The sequence below is a fragment of the Emydura macquarii genome, unplaced genomic scaffold, assembly GCF_026122565.2.
Source record: "Emydura macquarii macquarii isolate MOO-44397 ecotype Brisbane River unplaced genomic scaffold, CSIRO-AGI_Emac_v2 contig_2473, whole genome shotgun sequence".
In the NCBI taxonomy this organism is placed as follows: Eukaryota; Metazoa; Chordata; order Testudines; family Chelidae; genus Emydura; species Emydura macquarii.
In genome coordinates, this window is record NW_027132610.1 from 709,546 (window position 1) to 736,869 (window position 27,324).

General features: G+C 42.3%; 1 protein-coding gene across 2 annotated transcripts; it reads right to left on the reverse strand.

Annotated features, from left to right (window-relative positions):
- Nucleotides 1-239: 239 nt before the first annotated feature.
- Nucleotides 240-27,324, reverse strand: SLN (sarcolipin). 2 transcript variants are annotated; one of them, XM_067562723.1, is made up of 3 exons: nucleotides 27,173-27,319; nucleotides 2,002-2,124; nucleotides 240-824 (listed from the first exon to the last, which is right to left on the reverse strand). In XM_067562723.1, the coding sequence occupies exon 3, from the start codon at nucleotides 712-714 to the stop codon at nucleotides 619-621; it is 96 nt and encodes a 31-aa protein (XP_067418824.1). In that variant the 5' UTR covers nucleotides 715-824; nucleotides 2,002-2,124; nucleotides 27,173-27,319; the 3' UTR covers nucleotides 240-618. The 2 variants fall into 2 exon arrangements, with proteins under 2 accessions (XP_067418824.1, XP_067418825.1); XM_067562724.1 differs by lacking the exon at nucleotides 2,002-2,124 and having other exon boundaries at nucleotides 27,173-27,324.

A 27,324-nucleotide genomic window follows, 5' to 3' on the forward strand; every position in this document is an offset into this window, starting at 1 on the left:
CTCTGGTCATTTTATTGTACTAACTATTGTGATCAGCTCATTTGGTATTCATGTAACTCAGTACGAGTTCCCCTGTGACTCAGTGGCAGTTGACTAGACCTTTATTTGTACTTTTTAACTAGAGGAAATCAAGCCACCAAACGTCCATGACTGTTGCACTGTATCTATCAAGTACACACACTATATCCTTTGTTGAAAAATTATAAGCTCAAGGAAGGGATAAAAATGACTACAAAACATGTCTTACATTTTTTCTTTATTCAGGAGAGTACAATAGTACACAAATGAAAAGGTTCCATATTTCTTTCAGCTAAGTAAGTTTATGCTTCTTTTGTCTCAGTTTATGTAGACAGTAATTGTTGGGGGGGGACAATCACATGTAACAACTACTGAGGATCTTGCCTTGTACATTTTACAGCTAGATTGCCAAAGAATAAAATAATTACATCGTCATAGACTCATTTAAAACACTTAGATTGTCACAGGCAACAGGTGTTTTAGAGTAAAAAAGAATGTTACATTCTAGATCTACATGAAGGGAATATCATGTGTACAGTAGATGTCACATACTTCTGCAGACACATACTTAAATTCATTCAATGAATATGGCATAGTCTTTTACTCCTGATAAGATTTCACAAGAATCCACATGAGGAGCACAGTTATGAGGACAATCATGAAGTTGAGGAAAAGCTCTTGTGTGGATCGGTCCATTTTCAGGAATAATCAGGGGAAGCGCAGAGGCTAACAGTTGAAGCAAAGGGAAAACCTCAGGAAATCCGCCAGGAGCGTCCTTGAGATCAGCCTCCAGGTCAGAGCCTCTCCTGAAAAAAAAAAAAAAAAAAGATACCAACAAAACAGATATGAAGCTAGGAAGCCTAACAGAGTTTATATAAGTATAAGTAAATGTTATTTCTATTGCTAAAAGTTCATGTGTGCTGCAGAAGTTAAAAAGCAGAGAGTATCTCTCCCAGCTTATCACCTTCTTTGATTTCCATCATTTGAGAAACATGTTCTCAGTGTCACCCTAAAATACATCTCACATAACAAGCAATCCTTTAAGTCAGCTTTAACTTGCACAGTTATTTAAAAAAAACTTCTGCCATATTCTTTTAAAGTGATACTTACTGCAGACATATCACTATTAAAAATTACTAATATTCAAATATTTGTTATTGTATCATTATTTTAAAATTAGGTAGTTAGACATGTTTCTCCAATATTCAAATCTTAAACTCTAATATTTACCCCTCTCTCTCTTTTCATTCCCTTATACTGGTTTTGCTTTAATACTGCAAGTATAATTTGGAAGAATCACTAAACTTAGCCTTTCTTTGCACTGCTTGGAAGAGAAAACAACTTGAAGGATTTTTGTTATGACTAAAAAGGGAGAGAGAGGATTATACAGTTTTGTTTCTGAAAAATATAAAATTCATGGGCTAATGCTAGTTGATTAAATAGGATTTTCTTTAAACTATTCGGACTTTACTGCATTTACAAGTTGCTACAGTTCTCTCACAGTAGTAATGTCATTACTTTTAATCAGCTATTGTTTTTGTTTGAGTCACTTAAACACAGAAAATCCAGATTTTTGTATATTTCTCTAGGCACACACAGAGAAGGGACAACATTTGTGATGAGAACCACACCACCTCATCCTATTTGTGTGTTGTGTAAATAAAAATGAAAACTAACAGAAAAGAGAAATAAGCTCTGGGCAAAAAAGAGAAATGCAGCAATGCAAACAAACTCTTAATTGAGAAGCTAGATTAGAAAGTAACAGCTATGTTGAAAACAAGAGCAAGCTCAGTATCATACCATAATGAAGACAGAAGGCTTTAACTTTAACTGGAAATTGTCTAGTTTACTAATGAAATATTAAAAGCCCAATATATGATAATGCAATTATACAAATTCCCATGTCCTCATGTTGTTCTGTCAGATTCATATTTTATTTCTACAAAGGAAAATCCAGACCTAAAAAGTAATCCATGATTTTACCTGAAAAGGATAAATGAAACACTTATTGCAGTTTCTGGAACCTAGGTCAATGTAGATATTATTTCTTCCTCAGCTTCTGCCTATCTCCCAGTGCAGTGTGGCTTCCAAATCTCTGTGTTGGAACTAAAGTAGTCAGAGGGAGGAGAGTAACAAGTGTATTGGCAACAAAAGTGATGACATCACCAACTAAATATTTTAAAAAGGCTACACTGGGCCTCAGTGAGGGCTATTTATGCATTTGGGCGAATGGATAGATTTACATATGACCATTTTATTTCTTCCTCTGGTGAGTTGTTTTAATGTTAGAAAGATGTAAAAACCCTTTGGAACCAACTGGATTTTACAAACATTTCTTTTGTGCTTCAAATTCACCAGTTTATATCTTCAGCCGTAATGTAAAACAAAAAGGTTTGAAATACTCCATATTCATTTTCAGGACCTGTACAAGTAATTTTCTGGTCTTTAAAAACTGAACAAAGTCCAGACTACATTGTTTGCTTTACAATTATAGGCCCCTGTTGCTGTCTTACATACTTATTATATCTACAGCTTCTCATGTTCGTATACATTTAGTCTAAGAGAGATAGCTAGAGCAAAATATCTTTGCACTCTGATATGCAGTAATTAAATAAAATAATATTTACTGAACAAAGTAAAGTATTTGAAAATTCTGGTCAATTGCATTGGCCGTGCCCCATTAACTGCATCTCCTGGACTCTGCCTATTAGCCTGTTTCCCCTGGGACTTACTCTAACATTCCAACCCCCTGAGCACTGTGAAAGAGTATCCAATAAAAAAAATTGCAGTAAAATATTTTCTCATGAAATGTGGAATTCTCCTCACTAAATTACACTGCTCTGAAGTCCAACGAACTTATATTGTCCACTTTACCTTAGCTTTGCTCCTTGGCAGCTGTAAAAATGGACACACATCAACAAAAATATTAAAATATTGAAAAGCATTTTTTCCACAAATAAATACATTTGAAAGAGAATAATATAATACAGAAGTAGGCCAAGATTCTACCATTAATTACACCCTTAATTACAGTGAATATCAATGAGTCAATGAGACTACTGCTGGAATAAGGAGCTACCCAGCATGAATCAGGATATCAGAATCTGGTTCAAGTTAGGAAGGGTATTCAAATCTGGCCCTTACAATTATTTCCAAATACGACACACTGTGGATTACACAAATTATTTACCCATTCATATGACTGTTGTGTATTTAAATTCATAGCCTTAATGTTTCACTAACTTTTTGCATTTAACAGCTATTGAGTCCTAGTTTGTACTCCATAATTTACTGACATTATTTCAGAGAAAATAATACAGTTCCATCCAAGCGACACAACTAACCACCAGCCCAGTCTATAGGAGAGAATGGGGGACTTGAGATACCCAAGATGCAGTTCACATGTGGCACCACAGGGAAATGCAGTTTAATTGTAAAACTGACTCATAATGAAACGTTCCAGGTCATTTCAACAAACTGAAATATTTCAATTAGAGCCAAAGAAACCCAAAATGAAGTATTTTATTTTGGTTTTCCCAACAGGGAGCAATTTAAATTAATTTTTTTGACAAAATTGACATTTTCCAGAAATTATATTTCCCATCAAAAATCATTATGATGGTAAAAGCAGCTCTACACCTTGTCTACATCTTCTTCCATGCAGCCCATTTATTTCTTTCCTGATTTGGACTGGCATCCTTTCTGCCTCTAGGCCCTCTTTAAATCACAGGTCCTCTAAGATCATTATAAAACTTAACCTTCTCTTCCTCCCGGTGTTAATGAAACACCCAAAATTATAATTAACCAGACACATGCTAAACATCACCATTTCTTTTGCATCCCTTCCTTTAGCTCTGTGGTGTCTAAATAGGATCGGATCCATCACTCTTACTTGTGTTGTGTGGGACCTGACTCTGTGAGCTTTCACTGGGACTGCTTATGGAATAAACTATTAGTCAATGCGAATAAGGTTGACGGAACTTGATTTTAAGGTCCAGTCCTGCAATCCGAGGCGAGGGAGTCAATGCTTGTGCCTGCCTGGAGCCCTATTGTCTTCCATACAAGAGCCCACCCATGCAGCTCTGCTAGGAAGCTTGGGGCTTTACATTGTAAGCTTTCCAGAGCAGGGACATTGCCCTCATCTGTGCTTGTCTAGAAAGTAACAGGAATACTTTTGGCACTATACAAAATATAACTCAATAACACTCTACCTAATTAGGACTTTCTGCTTTAAATGTTCTTCAAGGCAGAAGGAATTTATTTTTCCTCATGCAATGGGCATCTTTGAGACAACTTATTTGACAGAACTTTTTATATCGCCACAAGGCACAGCTGGCAAAGGAAGAACATTTTTTGATTGGCAGATATAGTCCATAGTAACTTTAGAAAAGGCAAACTATTGTATTACATTTAGGTTTTGTGCCATCTGGCAGGATACCTACAAGGCTTGCAAAAATACCTTAAGCTTAATGAGAGCCACATTAGATATTATTAAGATGGGGAACATTTGTTGAGTTGAACTGTAAAAGAAAAAAAATCACTCAATGTTTGGCACTTTTTCTGCCTTTTGTATACCACAGATTAGAGTCTACAGTCTAAATTTGCCAGAGAGTGAACTTCTGAACCTTCTCACTAAGCTATATCCCTCCTCTTTATGGAGTGTGAAAGACCTTAAAGGTAGTAGCAAAAGAGCATGCTTTATTTAATCTAGTGACTTACCTTATCTAATGATGAAGGGAAAGAGGAGGGAAGGAAAAGGATGAAGTTAATGATTATATTTTAAATACTAGTCATGGGTTTTGATGATGTGCTAAATATTTCTTTTGTTGACCATTTGATTTTTTTTTTTTTTTTTTTTTTTGACAGATTTGGTTGTTCTAAAATTTTACATACACCCTGCCAAAGTTCTCTCCTCATGCCTTACATATTCAAACTTAAGGCTCTGGTCTATATTTAAAGTTGCTATGTCTGTCTCAAATTCTTTCAAGACTACACATCAAGTAGCATGCAATCTTTCCAAGTAATTTTTATATAACAAGGCTCCCCTTCAACAATGAATGCAGCCTATCTCATTAATAGTTTTTTTAAAATGTCAGTACCTGGTCAATGGTGGTGTTGGAATCTTGGTCTGTAGTATAACATAAGCATATTGCCAAAAGATACACTTGAAAAAATGACCTCTTACTATACACACACAGGTAAACATGGAACAGTTGTATAGAACATAAATCATTAGTGTGTGTATGTTGCATATAATTACCATGTGTGGGTATAAGCCCATAAAAATATCCACCAAGTTAGATTACTCCGCATATTAACAATAGGCAATAGCTCTCTGGAATTTGCTTTGGCAATTAAAAGTCATTCTAAGATGACAGTATCAGATTATTGAAATGCCATCATGTCAATAAGATAAAATAAAGTATATGCACTTCATCATTTATTGACTGGTCCATTTGGTTCCATTACGCTGCCTCATAAACCTGTAAGCCTCACAATTAGGGCCCAATCCTGCGCCCACTGAAGTCATTAACAAAACTCCTATAATTCCAACAGAAACCTGGGCAGGCCCTTAGTGTTTGCCTCTCACCTTCTCTCTCCTTCGAGAAGCTACTGAAAACTCCCCTCAGTGCACAAGGCTTTTCAGTTTTAAAGACCACAGTCCACTCTGTGATGCCCCTTCTTTTGTGTATAGCTGTTTTGTTCTGACTTGTGCTGCTAGGGCCAGACCGTGTCCGTGTGGAATTTAAAGTAAATAGGAAGGTGACGTGGTCAGACTGGTGGGAAGGAAAGCAGCAGTATTTTTTAAACAGACTGGAGGAGACCTGGGTGAGGAGTAGGAAGCCTCAATGGATGAGGTTATGGCAGTCAAAATGAGATATGACCAAGACATTGAGTCATGGTCTGTCCATGCATGTCCTAGTCTTGTAAACCAAATGGCCACCAGGCCATTCACCTACATTCCATACCAGACTTGACTAAAGCATTAATACCCCCATCTCCCAAATGGCATAGCTGGGAGAAAAAACCCAATCCCTTCATAGTGTAACCCTCCTATAAGGTGCTCACCTTTGCCCCCTTAACAGAAGTTGCAGCATTAAGATTCAGACTCCAGAATAATAAGTAAGCACAATGACACCAATTGATTTTTTCTTTATCAGGAAAACTTATGTGCCACCAGTTAAGACAACAGAAAGAAAGCCTTAGTAATATTTCTAAGGTGACACCAACATATTATCTTTGCCCCCTTCAAACTAGTTAAAAAGAACTAAATGATATGACAAGAATTGATGATCACATATTGCCTCACCCTTTCCTCAAGGCAGCAGAGTTAGCTGCAGCAAAGTGAGACAGTCAATAGCATGCAAGAGATTAAATATCAGAGGAAGAGGCTTTCCCTGCTATGGAAAGCTTAGTCAAAAATATGTATTTTACATCTCAGCTCCAATGTTGTGAAGCTGATACCAAGACATATACCTAGGGGCACAGAAGCCTGCTCTCATCTCAGTCTAGGTGGGGGAATAAGCGGAGATAATCTCTCTGATATCTATGAAACCCTGAAGGTCTGAAATGCAGCTCCTGACCAACTCATGAATTTTACTCTGGAAGGTAACTTGCAGTTCCTACTTCCATGATATGCTCTCCCCATGCTTCCCTGCATCCTCAATGCTGCACTGGTTGAAGCTGTAGAGAGGCACTCAGCGTTATCTCTCAGAAAAGCAAGTTTCAGTAGTCCAGATTTAAGGTACAAAGTCATAGATACCGGGATGAGGTCTCCATCCCAGAGGAATGGTTACAGTTGTCTCGACTGCAAGAGACTAAGAAATGTACTCCTGGCCTGTGCTAAAGTCTAGGCATCCAGGAGCAGTGAGGTGTATGATCGCATTCTGCGATTACAGACCACTTTGAAAACGGGTGGTTAGACATCTTCAGTTGAAAGACAGACATTGCCTTTGCCATTTCACTAAAGTGCTTATCTTGATTTATCCTAAATCAGCTGGTTTTCATCCAGACCTGTTTAGGCACTAGGCACTGTCAGAACAGGGAAATAGTTCGGTCAGAGTCTGTTGAAAAGGAGACCTAGAACCAAGTGTCATCTAGTGGAGAAAAGCATAACAAGAACCAGTGGCTTGAAGCTGAAGCTAGACAAATTCAGATTAGAAATAAGACACCTTTTCAACAGTGAGGGCTATTAGCCATTGGAACAAGGAAGTGGTGGATTCTTCATGTCTTCTAGTCAAAATCAGTTGCCTTTCTGGAAGTTATGCTTTAGCCAAAACACAAGATATACTTCAGGCAAACAAACACAAGTTACTGGGCTCCATACAGGGGAAACCAGGCCAACTTTAAGGGCGTGTAATATACATGTGGTCAGACTAGATGGTCTAATGGTTCCTTCTGGCCTTAAACTCTGAAGCTATGTATATACTGATGGCCTTGTAGCTCATGACTTCTCATGATATTCTTTAGTCGTCTCCCATGGGGAGGAAAAGCTGTGCCCAGCACTAACTCTCCTGCAATATCTCTGAAAGGAAAGTAAGGAACCATTTTAAGAAAATTCCACTCACTCTGCCAGCTTCTGTAGTTAAGTAAATATCACCTCAGCCCAGCATCGACTGTTGAAGGCTGCTGACAGAATTGGTAATATCAGGATGGAAGTTTCTCCTTTGCTTACTGCCCTAAGATCACTGACCATTATGATTAACATTGTGTCTTTGCTACAGCATGGACTAATAAATAGACAAACATGCAACAGCAGAACAACAAACTAATGATAACATCTATCCAATATGACACAGTCAGCACATGGCTTCTAGTGGAAGAGGTGAAGGGCAGCACAGATTGAATTCCTATTACTTCCCTCTTAAAGGGGTTACATTTCAGGCAACTGGCCAATCAGGAGCCCTCTTCAGAGTTCACAGGGATGGATAGTTATGTAGCCTGTTTGTTCCTAATAAGCCCATGGTCACCCATCTCAGCAACTGCACAATGGCCACCAATCCGTAGGCAGGACAGGAGCAGCTATAACATGTTATCAAATATTTGGTGCTATTTACCTAAAGGAAGTGGGGGCTGAGTGTCAAGAGATCCTGAGTTCTAATCCTGGCTCTGCCATTTAATTATACTTTTGGGTCACCTGTTGGCCTCAGTTTCCCCACCTTTGCAATTGTGACTATTGTACTTAATTATCTATTTTCTTAATTAGCCTCACTTCAGTACCAAACAAATTGGTTGAAACTATAGTAAAAACAGAATTATCAGACACATAAATGAACATGATATGTTGGGGAAGAGTCAACATGGCTTTTGTAAAGGGAAATCATGCTTCACCAATTTACTAGATTTTTTTTGAGGGGGGTTTACAAATGTGCGTAAGGATGATCCAGTGGATATAGTGTACTTGGACTTTCAGAAAACTTTGACTAGGTCACTCACCAAAGGCTTTTGGGCAAAGTAAGCAGTCCTGCGATATGAGGGAAGGTCCTCTCATGGATCAGTAACTGGTTTAAAAATAGAAACCAAGCGTAGGAATAAATGGTCAGTTTTCATAGTGGATTAAGGTAAATATTGGGGTTCCCAAAAGATCTGTAGTGGAACAGTGCAGTTCAACATATTCATAAATGTTCTGGAAAAAGGAGTAAACAGTGAAGTGGCAAAGTTTGCAGACTAATCCAAAATTATTCAAGATAGTGAAGTCCAAAGCTAACAGTGAAAAGTTACAAAGGAATCTCACAAACTGGGTGACTGGGCAACAAAATGGCAGATGAAATGCAATGAAGATAAATGCAAAGTAAAACACACTGAAAAACATAATCCCAACTATACATACAAAATGATGGGGGTCTAAATTAGCTGTTACCACTCAAAAAAAGAGATCTGTGAATTATTGTGGATAGTTCTCTGAAAATATCTGCTCAATGTGCAGCAGTCGTCAAAAAATCTAAGAGAATATTAGGAAACATTAGGAAAGGGATAGATAATGAGGCAGAAAATATCATAATGCCACTATATAATTCTATGGTATGCCCACACCATGAATACTGCATACAGTTCTGGTCACCCCACCTCAAAAAAGATATATTAGAACTGGGAAAAATACAGAGAAAGGCAACAAAAATGATTAGTGGTATAGAACAGCTTTCATATGAGGAGAGATTAGAAAGATGGAGACAGTTCATTTTAGAAAAGAGATGACTGAGCAGGATATGATAGAGGTCAATAAAATCATGAATTGTATGGAGAAAGTGAATAGGTGTGTGTGATTTACCCCTTCCCATAACAAGAACCAGGAGTCACCCAATGAAATTAATAGGCAGCAGGTTTAAAACAAACATACGGAAGTACTTTTTCCACACAATGCACAGACAACCTGTGTAACTCATTGGCAGGGAATGTTATGAAGGTCAAAAGTATAAATGGGTTCAAAAAAGAGTTAGGCAAGTTCATGGAGGATAGGTCCATCAATGGCTATTAGCCAAGGTGGTCAGGAACTTAACCCTATGCTCATGGTATCTCTAAGCCCCTGACTGCCAAAAGATGGGACTGGATGACAGGGGATGGATCATTTGTTAATTACCATGTTCTGTTCATTCCCTTGGAAGCATCTGGCACCAGCCACTCTTGGAAGACAGTATACAGAGCTACATGGACCATTAGTCTGACCCACTATGACCATTCTTATATAGTATCTCATTTCAATGCGGTAGACATGGACACTGGGTGCCCATAAAAGTACAAAGACTACAGGTCCCTGGTGAGGTACAAATGCACTGTCACATGCATTCGTACAGGAAAACAGCTTTACCGTAGGGATGGCAGAGCATTTAATGCTTCTCTGAGGGCTGGTTCACACTGACCGCGTGATTCGGCAGCAGTCGATGGGAGTTATGCAAACTATGCGGAGTAGTTTGCGTAACTGACGTCGACTGCTCAGCTTCCCTTCTGCGCACTGTTCTCATTGTGCTGAGCCAACGGGAACAGACTCAGTGCTATGCTACTTGAGGGGGTGGGCTTACTCAGTCAACTTCCTGATCAATTGAGTGGGTCTACACTGACCACTCAATCAATCCTGAAAGATCGATCTGGTGGCGGCGATTTTGCTGTCAGTGTAAACGTAGCCTCGAGTTTACATAGAGAAACACTCTGGGAACAATGAAATGCTTGAGACAGTCATTGCAGAACCCTACATATTTTTCTCTGCACTTCCAGCATGCTTGCAGTGGAGATAGAGCAATTTCTCAGTGTTAGATTCTGCTTTATTTTGGTCTGAACATTATGTTGAGAACTGCAACATCATTCTCTCCCCTGACCCGCCCATATAGCTTGCCACTCCCGTGCACTCCTACAGCACTTCTGCGGGAACCATCTTGGTGAATAACTTCACAGCACATCTAACTGGTTTATCCTTTGCATTTTTTGCCTCCTACTCACCTGATCTAGTGTAACACCGTCAAGAGTCAGGACAGCCTAAGGGGGATGTAGAGAAGATTACTATCCAGCTCACCCCCCACTAATCCCCTCCGACACCATATAAGCAAAACCGCAAACCCAAACTGGAAACATATTTCCCAACCCACCACCCCAGCCTCCAAGATACAACAGCAAACTCAAACAGCATACCTTGCACAGACAAAAATCCCAGTGCAGCCCTTGTCATGCACACCATTTCCCATCTCTGAGGTTCCCCAAGACTGGAAAGAGTCTTGGGGAGGGAAAGTCAGAAATGCATATAAAAACTGCTATCACAGCCTCTGTGGAACATGAACAATAATCGCTTGTGGGTTTTCTCCTACTCTCATAGTCATGGCTTCCTGCAGCAGCCAGACCCTCAAGGACAGCGCCTTTATCAGTGGCTGAGCAGCTGGCTAACCTTGGGGGGCAGGAGGGGATGGAAATGTTCACAGACATGACTGCAGAGTCCCAAAGAAAAACAAAAATAGCAGAAAGATGGAGGCAGTAGTTGAGGCCAGAGAGGGATAAAAAGATGGAGCTCTCCACAGAGATTGTTGGTGTGGCCGACAAGGGTGTCACCATGGCCAGGGATAGAATTCGTCACGGCAGAAGACAGTGTTGAAAAAGACAGGCCGATGCAGAGGCAACTCCCAGAGGCAACACAGAGCCAGAATGCTCTATGGCCACACACACAGACTTCAGGGCACAGGCAATGCAGCTTTAAACCAGGACCCAGCCATGTTCTGCAGCCCCTAGACAATACAGGGAACACCAACTCCTCCCAGCTGGACTACTGCAGCAGTGCTCCCAGAGGCCATTCCCTGCATAGACTTAAGTTCAGAGCAGTGAGATCAGCTGCACCTGAGAGCCCAGCTCTTTTGTGTCATCTAATACCTCTAATAACTTGCCAGTCATGGTTGGAAGGCCCAAGAACGAGAAGATGCAGAGGCACAGGCTGGCATATAATCGTCTGTGAGTTGAATCCCCCGGCTCCCTTTGTTGTGTTCTCCCCTCCACTGCACTACTTCACTTTCAATCTTGGTTTCTTTTTTTTGTTTTCTGCACTTTGCATTTTTCTTTCACTATTGTTCTAATTGCACTGGTACATCGGTTTGTTACACAATGCAGCGTTTAATAATACAAACTGTTGAAAATGCATTTCTAAAGAGTTGTCAATGCATTTTTCATAGAAAAATCCATAGATTCCGATATCTAGGCGCAGTCGCAAGGTAAAGGCTGCCACAATGTTCACTTTGCACCACCCATAAACAACACAGCACAGCTCACAATCCATCCCAACCCCCCTCCACAAGTTAATGGTGGGATACACAGCTGCGCATTTTCAGCCCTGAGACTCAAAGTATGAGCATTAGCCATCCCCGATAGGATTGCCCCGGCTGCTCCCATTTTCTATTGGATGCCTTGCTGGCTGCTCAAATTGCTGAGCAAGTTTCTGCTCCTCAGCCTCTCACCTATCGCTAAGGCATTCTCCCTTACTCTCACAAACACAGTGCAAAAAAACTACATGCTGCTAGGATCTTTGGCATGGTTTCTTCTGTTGCTTCCAACGTATTCCACAAGCTGTGCCACCTTCCTTTCAAATGGCCAAATGCATGCTCCACTACCACTCTGTAACTACTGAGGCTGTGGTTAAACAGCTCTTTCCTTCTATCCAAGCAGCCTGTGAACAGCTTCACTAACTAGGGAAGCACGTGATAAGCTGGGTCTCCCAGGATAACTGTAGCAGCATCCACACCATTAGTGTCCATGATGATCCTAGGGGCAAAAAGTCCTTTCTCCATTAAGGTAAATAGCCTTGAGTTCAGAAAGCTCCTAGCACTGTGGCCCTTTCCAGACACCACTGTATTTATATCTGCAAATCTGCCAGTGCAGTCAGCCAGCCCTTGGAGCACCATGGAGGAATACCCCCTTTCTCTTTATAAATTCTGCACTCTGGTTGGAGGGGGAAGAGCGGCAAATAAGAGGCACCTGGGTCCCATCAATTGTCCCAATACAGTTTGGGAACCCCATGCATGCAAAGCCACCAATGATCTCCTGAGCCTTACCACGCTTTATAAGCCAGCACAACAGTGCCTTTTCATGGCATCACACACTTGCACAACAATCCAAGGCCACTCAAGACAATATATGTGCCCTGCAAAATTAACTTATTGAAGCACATTTATTTGTTCTGTTACTAAGTTGTGACCTGTCCGTGCCTAGGGTAGCCACCTGAAAATGCCAAGGTCAGGGCAGGCTTCAAAAGGAGAGCAGATTCTCCTAGCACTGGTGGGTGACACTGAAGTCAGACTTCCCAACCAGCCACAAACAATGCTTCTGATTCCCCACACCAGTTATCAAGAAGCCAAAATAAAAATATACACAGCCCCCTTTACTGCATTTCAGTCTCTGGTTCCCAATCAGCCACTAGGTCCAGTAAAGAGACCAGATATTTAAAACTCTATGCTCTTTACCCAAAAGGTCAGCCACAGTACCAGATCAATATAAGTTTAGATCTTATCCAAAATACCATGCTGCCAGCCAATCCTTTAGTAACTACGACTAAAGGTTTATTATAAAAAGAAACCAACTATAAGAGAAATGTTAAAGGATTAAAGCAATCAGATACATACAAATGAGTTGAAAGTCCATATATATCAGGTTTCTAGAAGAATTGTGGAGTTTGCGGCTTGTATAGTCCCTCTGGTATACATCCAGTATCTGGATGTGTCTCAGTCCTTTGCTTCACAGCTTCAGTTGCAGATGACTTGATCCAGAGGTAGATAGGTGGCTGAAACCGAGTGAAGACAAAATGGATCCTGGGCACCTGCCTTTTATGTCCTCTGGCCCTTGCCATGCTGCTTGTGGAATTTCACAGGAACCAAAATGGAGTCCAGAGTCACATGAGCAAGTCCTGGTGACTCATCAGGTATATCCCTGGCTTCTCCCCCTGGGCCCCTTGCACCTGTGAATGTCTTAATGGACCATTAAGTAGGCCATCCCTGCAGCCATCCTGTCTGGAGCGTTACCCAGATACAGCACAATTTGAAATACAGATATATCAACCGTAGCCATAACTTCCATTACACGCATAACACATGAACATAAACATCATCATCTTACTTAGCACATTATAGCCTTTCTAACAGTACCTGACATGGCATTATCTCACATGAATTATGATTTTGACATACTGATGTTAAATATTATAATAAATGCCCCCCCTCCCCCCCCGAATCCAGCCAGCGTGACACCCCCAGCGCGAGACAGGTGTAGAAGGGAGTAATCAGAGCTCCTGAATACACCTCAAGGACCCCCCTTATCCAGCCAGCGTGACAGGGCCATTAAGCAGGCCAGTGCTGCAGCCATTCCCCCCCCCCCCCCCCCAAAATCCTGCCAGCGTGACATAAGTGTTCTTATTTTAATCATCCAGATCAAGACAGAGGATGTCCCAAGTGGAATCCAAACTCAGAGTAAACGGTAGAATTTAGATAAACCAAATTCCTAAAACAGTTGCAAAACAAATAAAAATAAAACAAAACAAAACCCCAAGGACCCTGATGATGCAGTATCATAACATGTGACCTGATCATGCAGTAAACATCTTGTTCATTTATTCTATTTAGTCTTAGAAAAGAAGGTTTTTCCTCAGGCTTTTCATTTTAAAATCACCATGTAATCAGCAGATCAAACTGAGCAACTTCACAAACTCATCTAGAGAAAGCTTGCAGTCTGAGGGCTTAATCCCAAGCCCATTCAAGTCAATAGAAAAACTCTCATTGACTTCAGTGGGCTTTGGATCGGGACCAGTGCCCACAGTACTAAATCTCTGGAGAAAATCATCTTATTTAGCTAACCTTCTCTCCCAAACAACAACCCTTGATCATTTCCAGTTTTGCTCTTACCCCTTTTGATTAATCAAATGTACCCTTTTAATTGTGCTCCAGTGAATCTCCTAGAGAATCTTCTTTTTGTAGTCTGGCCTGGGAACCCCCTCCCCTCTCATCCTTCCTGACTTCCAGCATTGCATCAACCATGACAATCTCTTCAGTCAATTGGTACAGTTTGCTGGAGTCTTAGACACTTTGCCCTTCTTGTTCAATGCCTGTCTATCCAATTCCTTTATTTTTGTGACTTTCCTTTATAGCTAGCCCACCACAGCCTACACTAGTGCTCCCTAAAGGTCAGTCCTTGGCCTTTTCCAGGGTTGTTTTCTTCTTTTGTTTGTTTTATCTCAACTCATTTGATTTCCTCCTCTTTGAATTCTTCCCTGGGCATCACTTGAGACTGAAGCAGAGGAAGATTTCTAGATTTTTCCTTATAATTGTTAGCTATATAAGGAGTAACATTAAGGCAACATTGTCCATCTGATAAACTTGAGAGGAAATCCTAGCAACCTAATTAAAAATTGCCCTGCCTTTCCACATATTTTACACAAGAATGCCCTCTTATTTTCCTCCTTTTCCACCAACCCTGTCCCTTCTTGTCATTCCTTCTTCAACATGCCACTGGAGCAGGTAATGCACTGCTGGAATGGTTACTGCTTAAAGAGTGCCAGAGCAGCTGATCCTCAGAAGCTGTCAGTGTGTAACTCTTTTCATTGGAAGAATTTGGTGGCTCTTCTGGAGTATGACATAACACCCATGAATTAACAGAATTCATCAGTGGCAAAAAGAGGAGTGTGATCATCCTTGTAATTGTCTAGATTTTTCCTTATAACTGTTAGCCATATATTGCGTAACATCTGGAGATGAAGAATTGTAAGGTCTGCCATCACATCAAGACACTTTGGAGACAGTGAAGCTGTCACTGAGTATAACGCATTCTGTTATACCATTAACACGTTCCAAAGGGGTAGCTGTGTTAGTCTGTATACAGCAAAAACAACAAAAGTCCTGTAGCACCTTTAAGACTAACAAATTTCTGTGGGCATAAGCTTTCGTGGGCCACAACCCACTTCATCAGATGCATCGTCAAATTCTGTTTCCTTACAGGAAAATAGGAGGGTGTGTGGCAAACAACATTTTGGCACCACATAGAAATACAATTTTTATCCTCATGAGCAGCCATATCAGCCCTACGGCTATGTGAGAGGCTTTCAGCTCTAACTCATACAGCTGTTATGCAAGTGTCTTAAATCTCCAGAGTCATTTACAAGGCAGCCTATAAATACTTGCTGCATGGAAAGGTTTGCACTGGGTTATTATGTACTGAAACCTTATCTATCATTATGGGTTACTGTGGACGGGCCCCTGTGAGGGGGGGCAGCATCTAGGGTTCTCCCTCTGGGTCCTTCTCCGAGGGGGAACACCCCTCCCGGCTATTTCCTGCCAGGGAGCAGTCTCAAATCTTTTTCCCGGGCAGGCAATCTTTTGCCAGGCCCTCAGGTGGGGCTGGCAAATAAGCAGGCCCACTCTCTGGAGCAATATGGAGGGTGAGGCTCTCTCTCTCGGGGTTGCTAGGGAAGGGGGACGCAGGCCCATCCATCTCCACTGTGTCCCAGCCCAGGGCACTCGCAGTGGCAAAAGGCGTTTGCCACAGGGTTGGCGGGGCTCCTGCTGCAACACACTGCCCAGGTTGCCCCAGACTCAGCCACGGCCTATGGCTGCCCCTGGGCTTCTTCCTCCCTGGACCCCCAGGTACCTGCCTCCTTCGGGTCACTGGGGTGTGGTAGTCCCACAAGGCCCTCCTCATCAACGGGTGGCAGCTCTGGCAACTCCATGGGTTCCTCCACAGAGGGCAGCTCCTCCAGGTCCTCCAGCCCCCGGGCAGGGCCAGTAGGTTCTTCGGGTCCCAGGCTCTGTACTACTCCGGTGGGCCCTCCTCCGGCTCCCAGGTGGTGGGTAAGACCAGCCACTCCCTGTCAGCATGGGTCTCTAGCCTGGTTTTAGCTGGGCGCCTCCAGGAAGAGGCATCCTTCTCCCTCGGCCATCTCCACCTGACTGAGCTCGCAGGCCGGGGTTTTAAAGGCCTGGATCCACCCCCTGCTTTCGGGCAGGTGGTGTCCCTGGGGCTTCTGATGGCCTGAACCCGCCCACCTGCTTCTGGTCAGGGGTTTTCCTTCAGGGCTCTACCAGCCAGGGTGGGTCCAGCTCCCCCTCTGGGTCCTTTTCCGAGGGGGACCACCACTCCCGGCTACAGTTACTTTAACCAATTACCCACTTCAAGGTGAGGGTTCACCCCTACTTTAATCTGTAAAAGTTCAGCCCCCAAGGCTTTCTACAGTAGAAAGGTGATTAATCGAAAGGGAAACCCCGTGGTGCACAACAGAGACTGCCTAGTGCTCTTTCTATAATACTTACTTTTATCAACAAAACAAACAATACACACACAGCAATTTGGTAAAGGAGAGAGAGAGACCAATAAAGAATGCACAATATGTGCATTACTCACGTCATGCCTTGTGGAAAAAGCCTACATCCTCATCCTCACCCAGGATTATCAGCCTGGTATCTCCCCCCACCACGGCGTGCAGGATGGGATGTAGCTTCTATAATGCATTATGCTGATGCCCAATGGAGGTCAGACACATTTATGAAGGTTTTAACCCCTTTTCCTTATTTGAACTTCCACACCCCACTACTTTTAGGGTGCCACATATTTCCTAGGCTAACTTGTTAGTTCCCCTTATACTCATTAACATTTACATGACCATATGACCATGGTAACAATGGGTTACCTTAAGGAAGTCTCTAACATTTCTCCCTGGTTACCAACAGTCATCTCGTGTGTCTACCAACAGTTGTCTTGTGGTGTCTACTGTTCTCTCCTTGACATTAGTATCCAAACTCAGCAGTAAATGTCAAAACATCAGCATATCACACACATAGGCATAAACACAGTAGGTTTATTATTAACTTACTTATGCTAACTTGTCCTAAATCCCAAGGCCTAATTTTGCTAAGCTAAATATTTTACAGGCTTCAGGCCTGTAGGCCCAGTGTTACAACATTAATTAATCCTTATATTTCACCTCTATATCCTAAATACACTTCATACCTTTTACCCTTGGCTACCATAGCCACCAACTGCTATGCCAGTGCTGTGTGATACACTCAGCCTGTAATGTAAGAGCTATTATGTAAGAGTGGCTAAGCCCCAGCCATATTGCAGGGATGAATTCAGAGGATCATTGTATCGCTGGTTGTGTTCACAGGCATTTTGACTGTGAGGAGGACAGAGGCAGATAGACTGTCTCACGGGTGCTGCGGGGACCATGCCAAGAAATGGGGCCTACAGTTTTGGAGGTGTAACATCTGCACCAGGTCAGCTTGCCAGCCAGTGTGGACAGAGTGAGGGCCCCACATGCTGTCCCTTCTTTAGAGTGCCTGCCATCATTGGCATTACTATGATCCCCCTCCTGCTTCTGTTTAGGGAGTATAAAGATGGGGTTTCTGGCTTAAACCCTCTAGAGGGCGGGGAAAGCACTGCCTGAACGCTTTCAGAGGCATAGGGCAGAACCCGAATCAGGCCCATATTGTATAATCATCCCCACTCCTCTACAGATAGAGGCAAAGAACTTTACAGTAGAATGGCTAACGGTGCCTATATTGTTGTAATGAACCATCTAGTTCATTCATGGATGCCTTCTCTTCACCTGGCTGAGCAGAGGTCACAGGATGCAAACAGGAGGCGAGGGGGCAAATGCACATGCCCAGCAAGAGGACAGTGCAGAGAGAAACCCAATTATTCTGATACCTTTAAACCCCAGTACTGCACGGCCCTGGGGACAGGGTTAGAAGCTGTTGAGTTGTGACAGTAGTTGAAGTAATTGTGCCTAGGGAATTTACACTTCTTAGTTTCTGGCAGCCCTAGGCAAGGAATCCTCTGAACTCAGAATAGACTAGCTCCTGTAGAGACTAGTGCTCGCGGTGCTAAAGGAGTGCTTTACACATGGGATATGGTTTATAGAGAAGGTGTCTGGAGGTGGCTCTGAAGAACTATGTACCCTAGTTTGTGGGTTTTGTGTGATCAATTAAACTTCCTGTTGTGCACCGCAAATGGCACCTTCTGTGCAGCTCTTTACTGTTTCAATTCTGTTATGGCTGTCTGGATTCCCTGAGTCCCTTTAATAATGGCTATGAGCAGGATTCCACTGCCAGCCACAATGCAAATGCCTGGGATGTCTGTGAAAAGTGCAGCTTCTTCAGGCAACCTGGACAAATTACCAAGTAGCTTGGAGGCTGGACAAAGACAGCATGGCAGTCAGAGTGGCTCCACTGAACACAGCAGTAGGCGAACTGCTGCCTCACTTGTCAGCACTTACACCTAGCAGATGGAGAGAAAGGCAAGATGGAACCAAAATCTTAGATGCTTTAGAAAAATATTTGTGCCTAAATATATATATAATATGTCAGATTCCCTAGAGCACTTACCTATGAACTGGTGATAAACAGAGCATGTTACCAAACACCAGAGGGGCTGGTATCTCACAACATTACAGCCGCCACTGGGAAGTGGGGTTAATTACAGTATTAGTATTACATTCCCTGTTCAGTTACAAGGCCAGATACTCAACTGGTATAGATGGGTGTTTATACAGAGAAATCAGCAAAGATCATCATTTATATTACGAGCCCAAACTGAGTGGGAAATTACCTCAGTACCTGCAGTATTCACTTAATAGATTTGAGCCACTCTGGAGATCTTTGTTATAGATAATGCTGTATTTTAGTTGTTTTGTTTTTTAACTGCCCACATTCAGTATTTCCCTGATGGACTGAAATGGACCTTTTTGAGCAACAGTAACAAGTAACCATAGCAACACAGGAGCCAAATAAATGAGAGAAATATGAAATGCAATAGCAAATATGACCTTAATTTAAGCAGCCACGTTTCAGTCAGCTACATTTATCTTCTGTTCATGGTTACAGGCCTGCCTCACATTCCTTAGCCCACTAAGAGTGTGTCTACACTGATAAAAAAAAACAACCCAGCACTGAGTCTCAGAGCCTAGGTCAGCTGACTCAGGCTCGTGGGCCTAAGGCTGCGGGGCTAAAAATTGAAGTATAGACATTCAAGCTTGGGTGGGAATCTGGGCTCTGAGCCTAGGCTCCAGCCCGAGCATTTACATTGAATTTTTATAGCCCTGGCCAGGTGCAGCCATGCAGCACGACTTTTATCCCAGTATAGACATACGCTAAGAGTCTCATCCTGCTCCTACTGAGGTCAGCTGGTGTTTTCACCACAGGTGAAATTAGGACTAGTGGCATTGTGTCTTGTTCATTATGTAAAATGAAGTAGGCTCAGGTTCTAGTGGTATGAAGGAAAACAAGGATGGAGCTGATCGAAGCTCAGCAGTCACTCTTCTCTCTCTGCCATCCTTTAAGTGCTTAGATATGCCCAAAGACCAAGTCATGGGGGGAAGGGCTGTTTTAATGCTTGTCTAGTCACGTAGTTCATTTACCCTGAGTGAGCTGCATGAAGTCTGAAATGAAACATGCTGCACCAAATGATGTGAACTGAAGTTTTGTATTTAAATAAATATAAAAGTAAACAATCCTCTTCTCTCTCTGCATTATCATCAGATAAATAAATATGGTTTGCAGACAGTGCTTAGATATTAGAGATTGGCCAGGACCAGAATTATAGATCAGAACAGACAATGCGTAACTGCACTGAACTTTAGGAATGTTGAAATCTGAACTCAGCTACAAATTTTGCGAATGACCCCAAATTTTACTATGGGCCAAACCAAAATCTCAGCTCTTAACTCTCCTTCCTGATCCTGTCCTTTGTGGGAGTTCACAATCCAAATCTACCCTATGGTTGCATTTCCCCTCCCCAGTCCATTTCCCAGGGTTTCCCACCTCTTGACCCCTCTGTAGATGCTTTGGGGATGAGTGAAACAAAACACAAAATTGTACGGGTGGAAGACGACAGCATTTGGTGCTCATTATTAATGCAGGCGAGAGGCAGTTTACAAGAGAGCCGCAGTGCTCATAACATGCATCAGGTAAATGAGAATCCCAGCAGACTGGGGCAATGCTATTAGCATTACCACAAGAGAGCAGCTGTTTAATTTACAGCCTATGAAATATTTATAATATAAACTTCTGGATTTTGATTAGGATTTTTAATAAGATGTCACTTTATCTGATTGATGAAGCACTGGAAAAGGCATAAGGTCATAGTCTTGCAGGAAAGGCTGACTAAGAAGGAAAGCACATTGTGTTCAGATCTCTTTTATTATCATTTGTATCACCTTAGTGCCAAGGAGCCCTAGTCATGGACCAGGCCCCCTTGTTCTAGGCTCTGTACAAACACAGAACCCACAACGGTTACACAGAGTTCCTAGGAAATATGTATGGGACACCATCAGACCTCAGCAATATGCTTAAAAAGGACAGACAAAAGGTGAATGCTCAACAAGGGATACATTAAAGGCTTGATTGTTCCTGGCCCTTGTACAATTGTGCTGACAAAAGAGAGCAAAAGGAGCCTTTTATTTCCCCTCAGGATGGCTGCAGACTGTTCCTCCTGGCATGCCTAGGGTTCCAGCTGCTTCAAAGGGGACAAGGAGGCTGAGAAATACACAATCAGTCAAATTTGCCTTCTTTAAACTATAGTGTGCAGTTCACACAAACAAACAATGGGCCAGTCCAAAGAGCTATGCTAATTTACACCAGCTGAGGAACTGGAAGTTCTGGTGCCACCCCCGGTGCTTCCATCTTTTCTCAAGAATCCCTGGCGTAGGTAGAAAACTATATATAAACTTCATGTGGGAGTAATTCACTAACCTCTGATGCACAGAGAGCACAGGAAGATTTATGGAAACAGGTCTAGTTTCACTAAGAACTGGTAAGGGAGCTTGTGCATAGAAGGCAAAAAGATACAGTTGGACTGAAAATAAAGATAATTACCGTTAGCAGTTACACAAAAGAGACATTACCCTAAATAAGGAAATAATTGAGCAAGTAGGGTAATGTATGCACCCTATTTTGGCTCCTAATCCCCTATGAGACTCTGCAGGGGCATCAGTGTCCATCAGGGCAGATTCTTTTCCTAGTTTGAAGATTTCTTCAGCAGAGTGATGCCAGGAGAGAACAAAAAACAACAAAACAGCATGTTTAGGAAGATGAAAGACAAGAGGAAGTCAAAAGTTCCGGAGGGGTAGCCGTGTTAGTCTGTATACAGCAAAAATAATGAGAGTCCTGTAGCACCTTAAAGACTAACAAATTTTTGCGGGCATAAGCTTTCATGGGCTGCTACCCACTTTGTCAAATGCATCCAAACCAACCGGATCTCTTTCTTTGAGAAGATATCTGATTTTTTTAGACAAAGGAAATGTAGTAGATCTAATCTATCTGGATTTCTGTAAGGCATTTGATACAGTTCTACATGGGAAATTATTAGTTAAAATTGGAGAAGATGGGGATTAATATGAGAAATGAAAGGTGGGTAAGGAACTGGTCACAGGGGGACTACAATGAGTCATATTGAAAGATGAACTGTCAGGCTGAAGGGAGGTTACTAATGGAATTCCTCAGGGATCGGCTTGGGACCCATCTTATTTAACCTTTTTATTACTGACCTTGGCACAAAAAGTGCATATGTGCTAATAAAGTTTGCGGATGACACAAAATTGAGAGGTATTGCCAGTATGGAGGAGGACCAGAATAACATACAAGAAGATCTGGATGACCTTGTAAATTGGAGTAATAGAAATTGGATACAATTTAATAGTGCAAAGTGCAAGTTCATGCATTTAGGGACTAATAAGAATTTTTGCTATAAACTGGGGACATATCAGTTGGAAGTGATAGAGGAGGAGAAAGACCTGGGTGTATTGGTTGATCATGGGATGACTATGAGTCACCAATGTGACATGACTGTGAAAGAGGCTAATGCAGTCGTAGGATGGATCAGGCACGGTATTTCCAGTAGAGACAGGAAGTGTTAGCACCATTATACAAGGCACTGGTGAGACCTCATCTGGAACACTGTGTGCAGTTCTGGTCTCCCATGTTTAAGAACGATAAATTCAAACTTGAACAGGTTCAGAGACGGGCTACTAGGATGATCCAAAGAATGTAAAACCTGCCTTATGAGAAGAGACTCAAAGAGGCTTGTTAGGCTTGTTTAGGCTAACCAAAAGAAGGCTTAGGGGAGATGTGATTGCTCTCTACAAATACACCAGAGGGATAAATACCAGGGAGAGGAAGTTATTTAAGTTAAGCATCAATGTGGGCACAAGAATAAATGTATATAAACTGGCCATCAAATTTAGGCTTAAAATTAGACAAAAGTTTAACAGCCTTCCAAGGGGAACAGTGGGGCAAAAAATCTAACTGGCTTCAAGATTGAGCTTGATAAGTTTATGGAGGGAATGATGTGATGAGACTGCCTACAATGGCATGTAACCAATCTGCAACTCCTTGCAGCAAATATCTCCAATGGCTAATGATGGGACAGTAAATGAGGAGGGTTCTGAGCGACTACAGAGAATTATTTCCCAGGTGTCCGGCTGGTGGATTTTGCTCACATTTTCAGTGTCTAACTTATCACCATATTTGGGGTTGGGAAGGAATTTTCCCCCAGATCAGATTGGCAGAGACCCTGGGGGGTTTTCGCCTTTCTTTGCAACATGGATCATGGGTCACTTGCAGGTTTAAACTAGTGCAAATGGTGGGTTCTCTGTAACTTGAAGTTCTTAAATCATGATTTGAGGACTTCAGTAACTCAGCCACACGTTAGGGGTCTATTACAGGAGTGAGTGAGTGAGGTTCTGTGGCCTACAAGGTGCAGGAGGTCAAATTAAATGATCATGATGTCCCTTCTAGCCTTAAAGTCTATGAATCTTATACCCCGTGGCCAGAACGGTGTTGGACAAAAGTCCCTGCCCAGAGACAGGTAATGGCTGCAGACCTGAGATGTGACTGGAGTGGACCACACAGGGGCGGATAGAGGGGCAGTTACCCTGAAACTGTGGCACATGTCACTGCCCAGAACAAAGGCACATGTGGGCAGGTGGGTTTTGCTGACTATTTTATTGTGAATGTTTGTGTGTCTGTGAAAGAAACAACAGACAGACCAGAAAAGCTGAGAGCGAAAGCAGCAAGGAAGCACCGGACACAGCCACCGGGAGAGAGCATGGCCCTGAGAAAAGCCTAGTGAGAAAGCTGATTGGGCTGAGGGCTGGCTGAAAGGGGTTTGACGCCATGAGCAAAGAAACTGCCTCCTGCTGTTTGATTCTGCCTGTGCTCAAGTTACAGACTTTGTGTAGTCTTTGTAAATAAACAGGCTTGCGTCAAAGACGCCCCTGACCTCTCATCAACCTCTCCCTCTAACAGAAACAACCTGCAGGGCCCCAAACTTCAGCTCGCTGCTCTGGGTCACACTAACAATAATTTCCTGAAGGGTGATGACAATTCAATCTTTGTAACAGCCTCTCTTCCAGAATCCCAGAGAGAGTTAACTTTGCAGGCCTTTTAATACTTGGTGAGAACTGCATTTAAAGCATGCTTTTCTTTGCTGCTTGTGGTTTGCATGTATGCACATTGCACCTATTTCAATATATGCATGTGACTTGGCTGATTTCCCAGACTCCTGTATTCCATAAGTCTGAAAGACAACAAAAATCCAATCTATAGCAAATGCACACTGTGAATAATAGGGCTCTGATATCTTTCTGCCATAGCTACCCCATCTCTTTACATCATAAAGTTTTCTTGGTAACCACTTCATAACTTGCATTTATTTCAGTCGGATGCCTGTCACTCTCTGCTTCTCGACCTCTTTAAGGGTCAGATGGACATTATCTGACTCCAGAAGGATTTGTCCAGATGCATGAATTATTGTTACAGTGAAGATCCTGTGATTTAATATTTCAGCTAAAGTTTGGATTAATTGTTTTTTCAGATGACATGGCTATGTCAAGAAATATTAGAATGGTTAGATGACCCCGTAGGGGTACAAGAGAATAATCCACTATAATATTTTACTGTAGAAAAACCTTTGTTTCCTCATATGGTATTAATAAACGTAGCTACAAAAGGTCAGCTCCAAAATGTACTTAGCTGATGGAGCTGACCTAACTGACAAGAGAATGAGTCCATATATGGTCTGAGGACTGAAACTAAAATATCCGCAGGCTGTAGAGAAATGCATCTAAAGAAAGCAAAAAGTTACCTTAATTGTTCGGTGAAAGCAATTAGGGTCAATGGTGCTACATCTGACCTGCATATAGCTAAATATAGATGCCTAAAGTTAGACACTTTAATCCATGTTAAGGCACTTAAATAAAAATGTCTTGATTTGCAATCCAACTCCAGCTGAAGTCAGTGGGAGCTGGGGTTCCTCAGCAATATCTAGTCACTTTTATTTAGGTGCTAATCATGGATTTAGATGTCTAAATTTAAATATTTTTACCATAGTGCTGTAAATGTACAGGTTTCCATACTGTGCCATTTCACCCAAACAAAGTCTTTCAGGGTGGTGAACTGATCCGATGTGACGATTTGAGAAGGGAAGCTGTAAAGAAGAGTGTGCTTGAGGTAGAGCGCTGCAGAAGGATGTGTCTAAGCTATGGAGTGTCCTGGAGGTCAGTACTGGTCCTGCAGGGCTAGAGGAGCTGTGCCGTGGGGCCCCCACTTCCAATGAGGGGTATCAGACCGAGAGTCTGTGCCAAGGAAGGGTGCCAGAGACTACCCAGGGACCAAGTGGTGCTTAAAAAAAAACACATGGGCCCAGTGAGAGTCAAAACACAGCAGTGTAGTGATTGTCTGGTACAGGTAGCTCAACCAGGTCAATGTCAAGTCACTTTTATTTAGATGTCTATTGGATATAGATGCCTAAAGTTGAATATTTTTTTGCAGTAGTGCAGAAAATATATAGTTCTCCACGCTGTGCTATCTCACCCAAACATGGTCTTGCAGTGTGTGGAACTCCTAGGGTGCGATGATCCACCCTATTAGGTCTTGATTCAGCAAGATGCTTGAGCACGTTTAACTTTAAGCACATGAGCAGTCCAGCTGACTTCAGTACAACTACTCCCATGCTTCAAGTTAAGCATATTCTTAAGGCCCTGGTTCAGCAAAGCACTTAGGGAGCACAACACAAGTCTCTATATTTGCTTGGTAAAATCAGCTAGTGATAGCTCTGAATGAGGGACTTGATCCTGCTCATATTGTAGCCAATTGCAACTTTACCACACTGTGACCAGGGCCCTCAAAAACATCAGAGCAATAAAAATGAAATAAATATTTAAACAATTGAAATGTTAAAAAAAAAAATGTTTAAATCCTCATCTTTTCATTAGCCAGAAGCTGCAAATCTTCAGGTCTCAAACCCCAAACCCTTCACACACAGCAATAAATAAATGGAAAGTGACAGGCAGGGGGGAGCTGAGAGCTCAAGAAGGTTGGCAACAAAATACAGAGTATTTCACCTCTGTGTGCCTCCAGTGTAAATGCAGCACAGGTTGGTGGAGAATGAATTTGGCAGCTGTTCTGTGGCCTCTGTGAAATGAGTGGGTGGTCTCATGCCAATTCCTAGAGGGCAAGTGCTGGCAACACAAAAACCATTATTGCAGATGACCCCAGAAAGACCAAACACTGAATAGGCAAGGAGAGCAAGATACTCTTTCACTCTGTGGTCCCTTTAAATCAGGGTTAAATCATATTGCCAAGGCAGGCTGGAGAAGTTTGCATTGCAACTGCCTATGCTATACTCATTCTGGGGAAAATAGGTTTTTCTCTTAGGCTGTCAATCCAGAAACCATCATAAGTGCTAAAATAGGTTTAAAATATACATATATAGAGAGTGACAGACCCCGGTACATTTCATTTTTCTTGTTCTCTATTCATCATTATTCTTTTTATTGGCTTCCAGCATATCAGATCCCAGCTCCTTTTTGCTCATTTCTGGTACAGGTCAATATTAATGCATGCCTCCATCCCCACTCACTGTATGAGCAAGCTAATGAAGACGCTGCCCTGTCTTCACTTTTCATGTTGCTAATCCAAAATTTGTGTCATTTGTTGCAAGGAAACTCACATGGTCTGAAGTTCAGTTGGTATTTTTTCCTGTCACAACAGGGCTACGAATTCTTCAGGCACAGCAAGACGTAGCTTTTAATTTTAGAAACTAGACAACAGGCAGTGTGCACAGATGATGAAAATATGTGGCTGCCCACCAAGGTGTCATAGATTCTGCAGCAAAGTCAGAGGATTTTGTGCCCGCAGGGTGGAGGAGAGATTAGTGGGATCACAGCTCATATGTTCTTTTATTTTCTTTGCTGCCAGTATCTCTTTCTCTATCCTAATCTCCTTGTTGAAATTAAGTGCCAAATGCCCCATGTGTACACACATAGACTGTGCAAAGTCTGAGACAACTGGCTCTTCACTGTAGGCGAGAGGGAAAAAATCTTGCCCAGCACAGCAGCTGTGCAGCTGCTTTGTTGTTACCGCTGCAGCCAATGGTTTGTAGCAGCAGTTTGATGAAGTTATGCCTGTGAATCAGCACAGTGGCTTACCTCTGCCACCAGGTCCTCAAACCCGCAATTCATGATGCCACAGGGAAAAGCCCCGCAGTTTGAAGCACACAGAGAGTGTGAATGTCCCCACGTGACCTCGTGGAGGCCTACTTCCTTCAGAAGAATGGCTGCAGGTGTGCTGTTTTCAGGGCCTTCTGCTCCTGTGGGACGAAGGGGAAGTTTTTGGCCCTAAGTCAGGAAAAGCATGATGAATGGGAAATTTCCTACCTGATAACTTCCTTTCTGCTGCAATGCTGAGACACCGCCAGAGCTGCAGAGGGGAGGGGAACAGAGAATACCTCACAGAACTGTAGGAGATGGGCTGCAGAAAGATTTTTGGTGCATCGAACATTGCAATCTGCCTGCATCCTTCTCTGTCT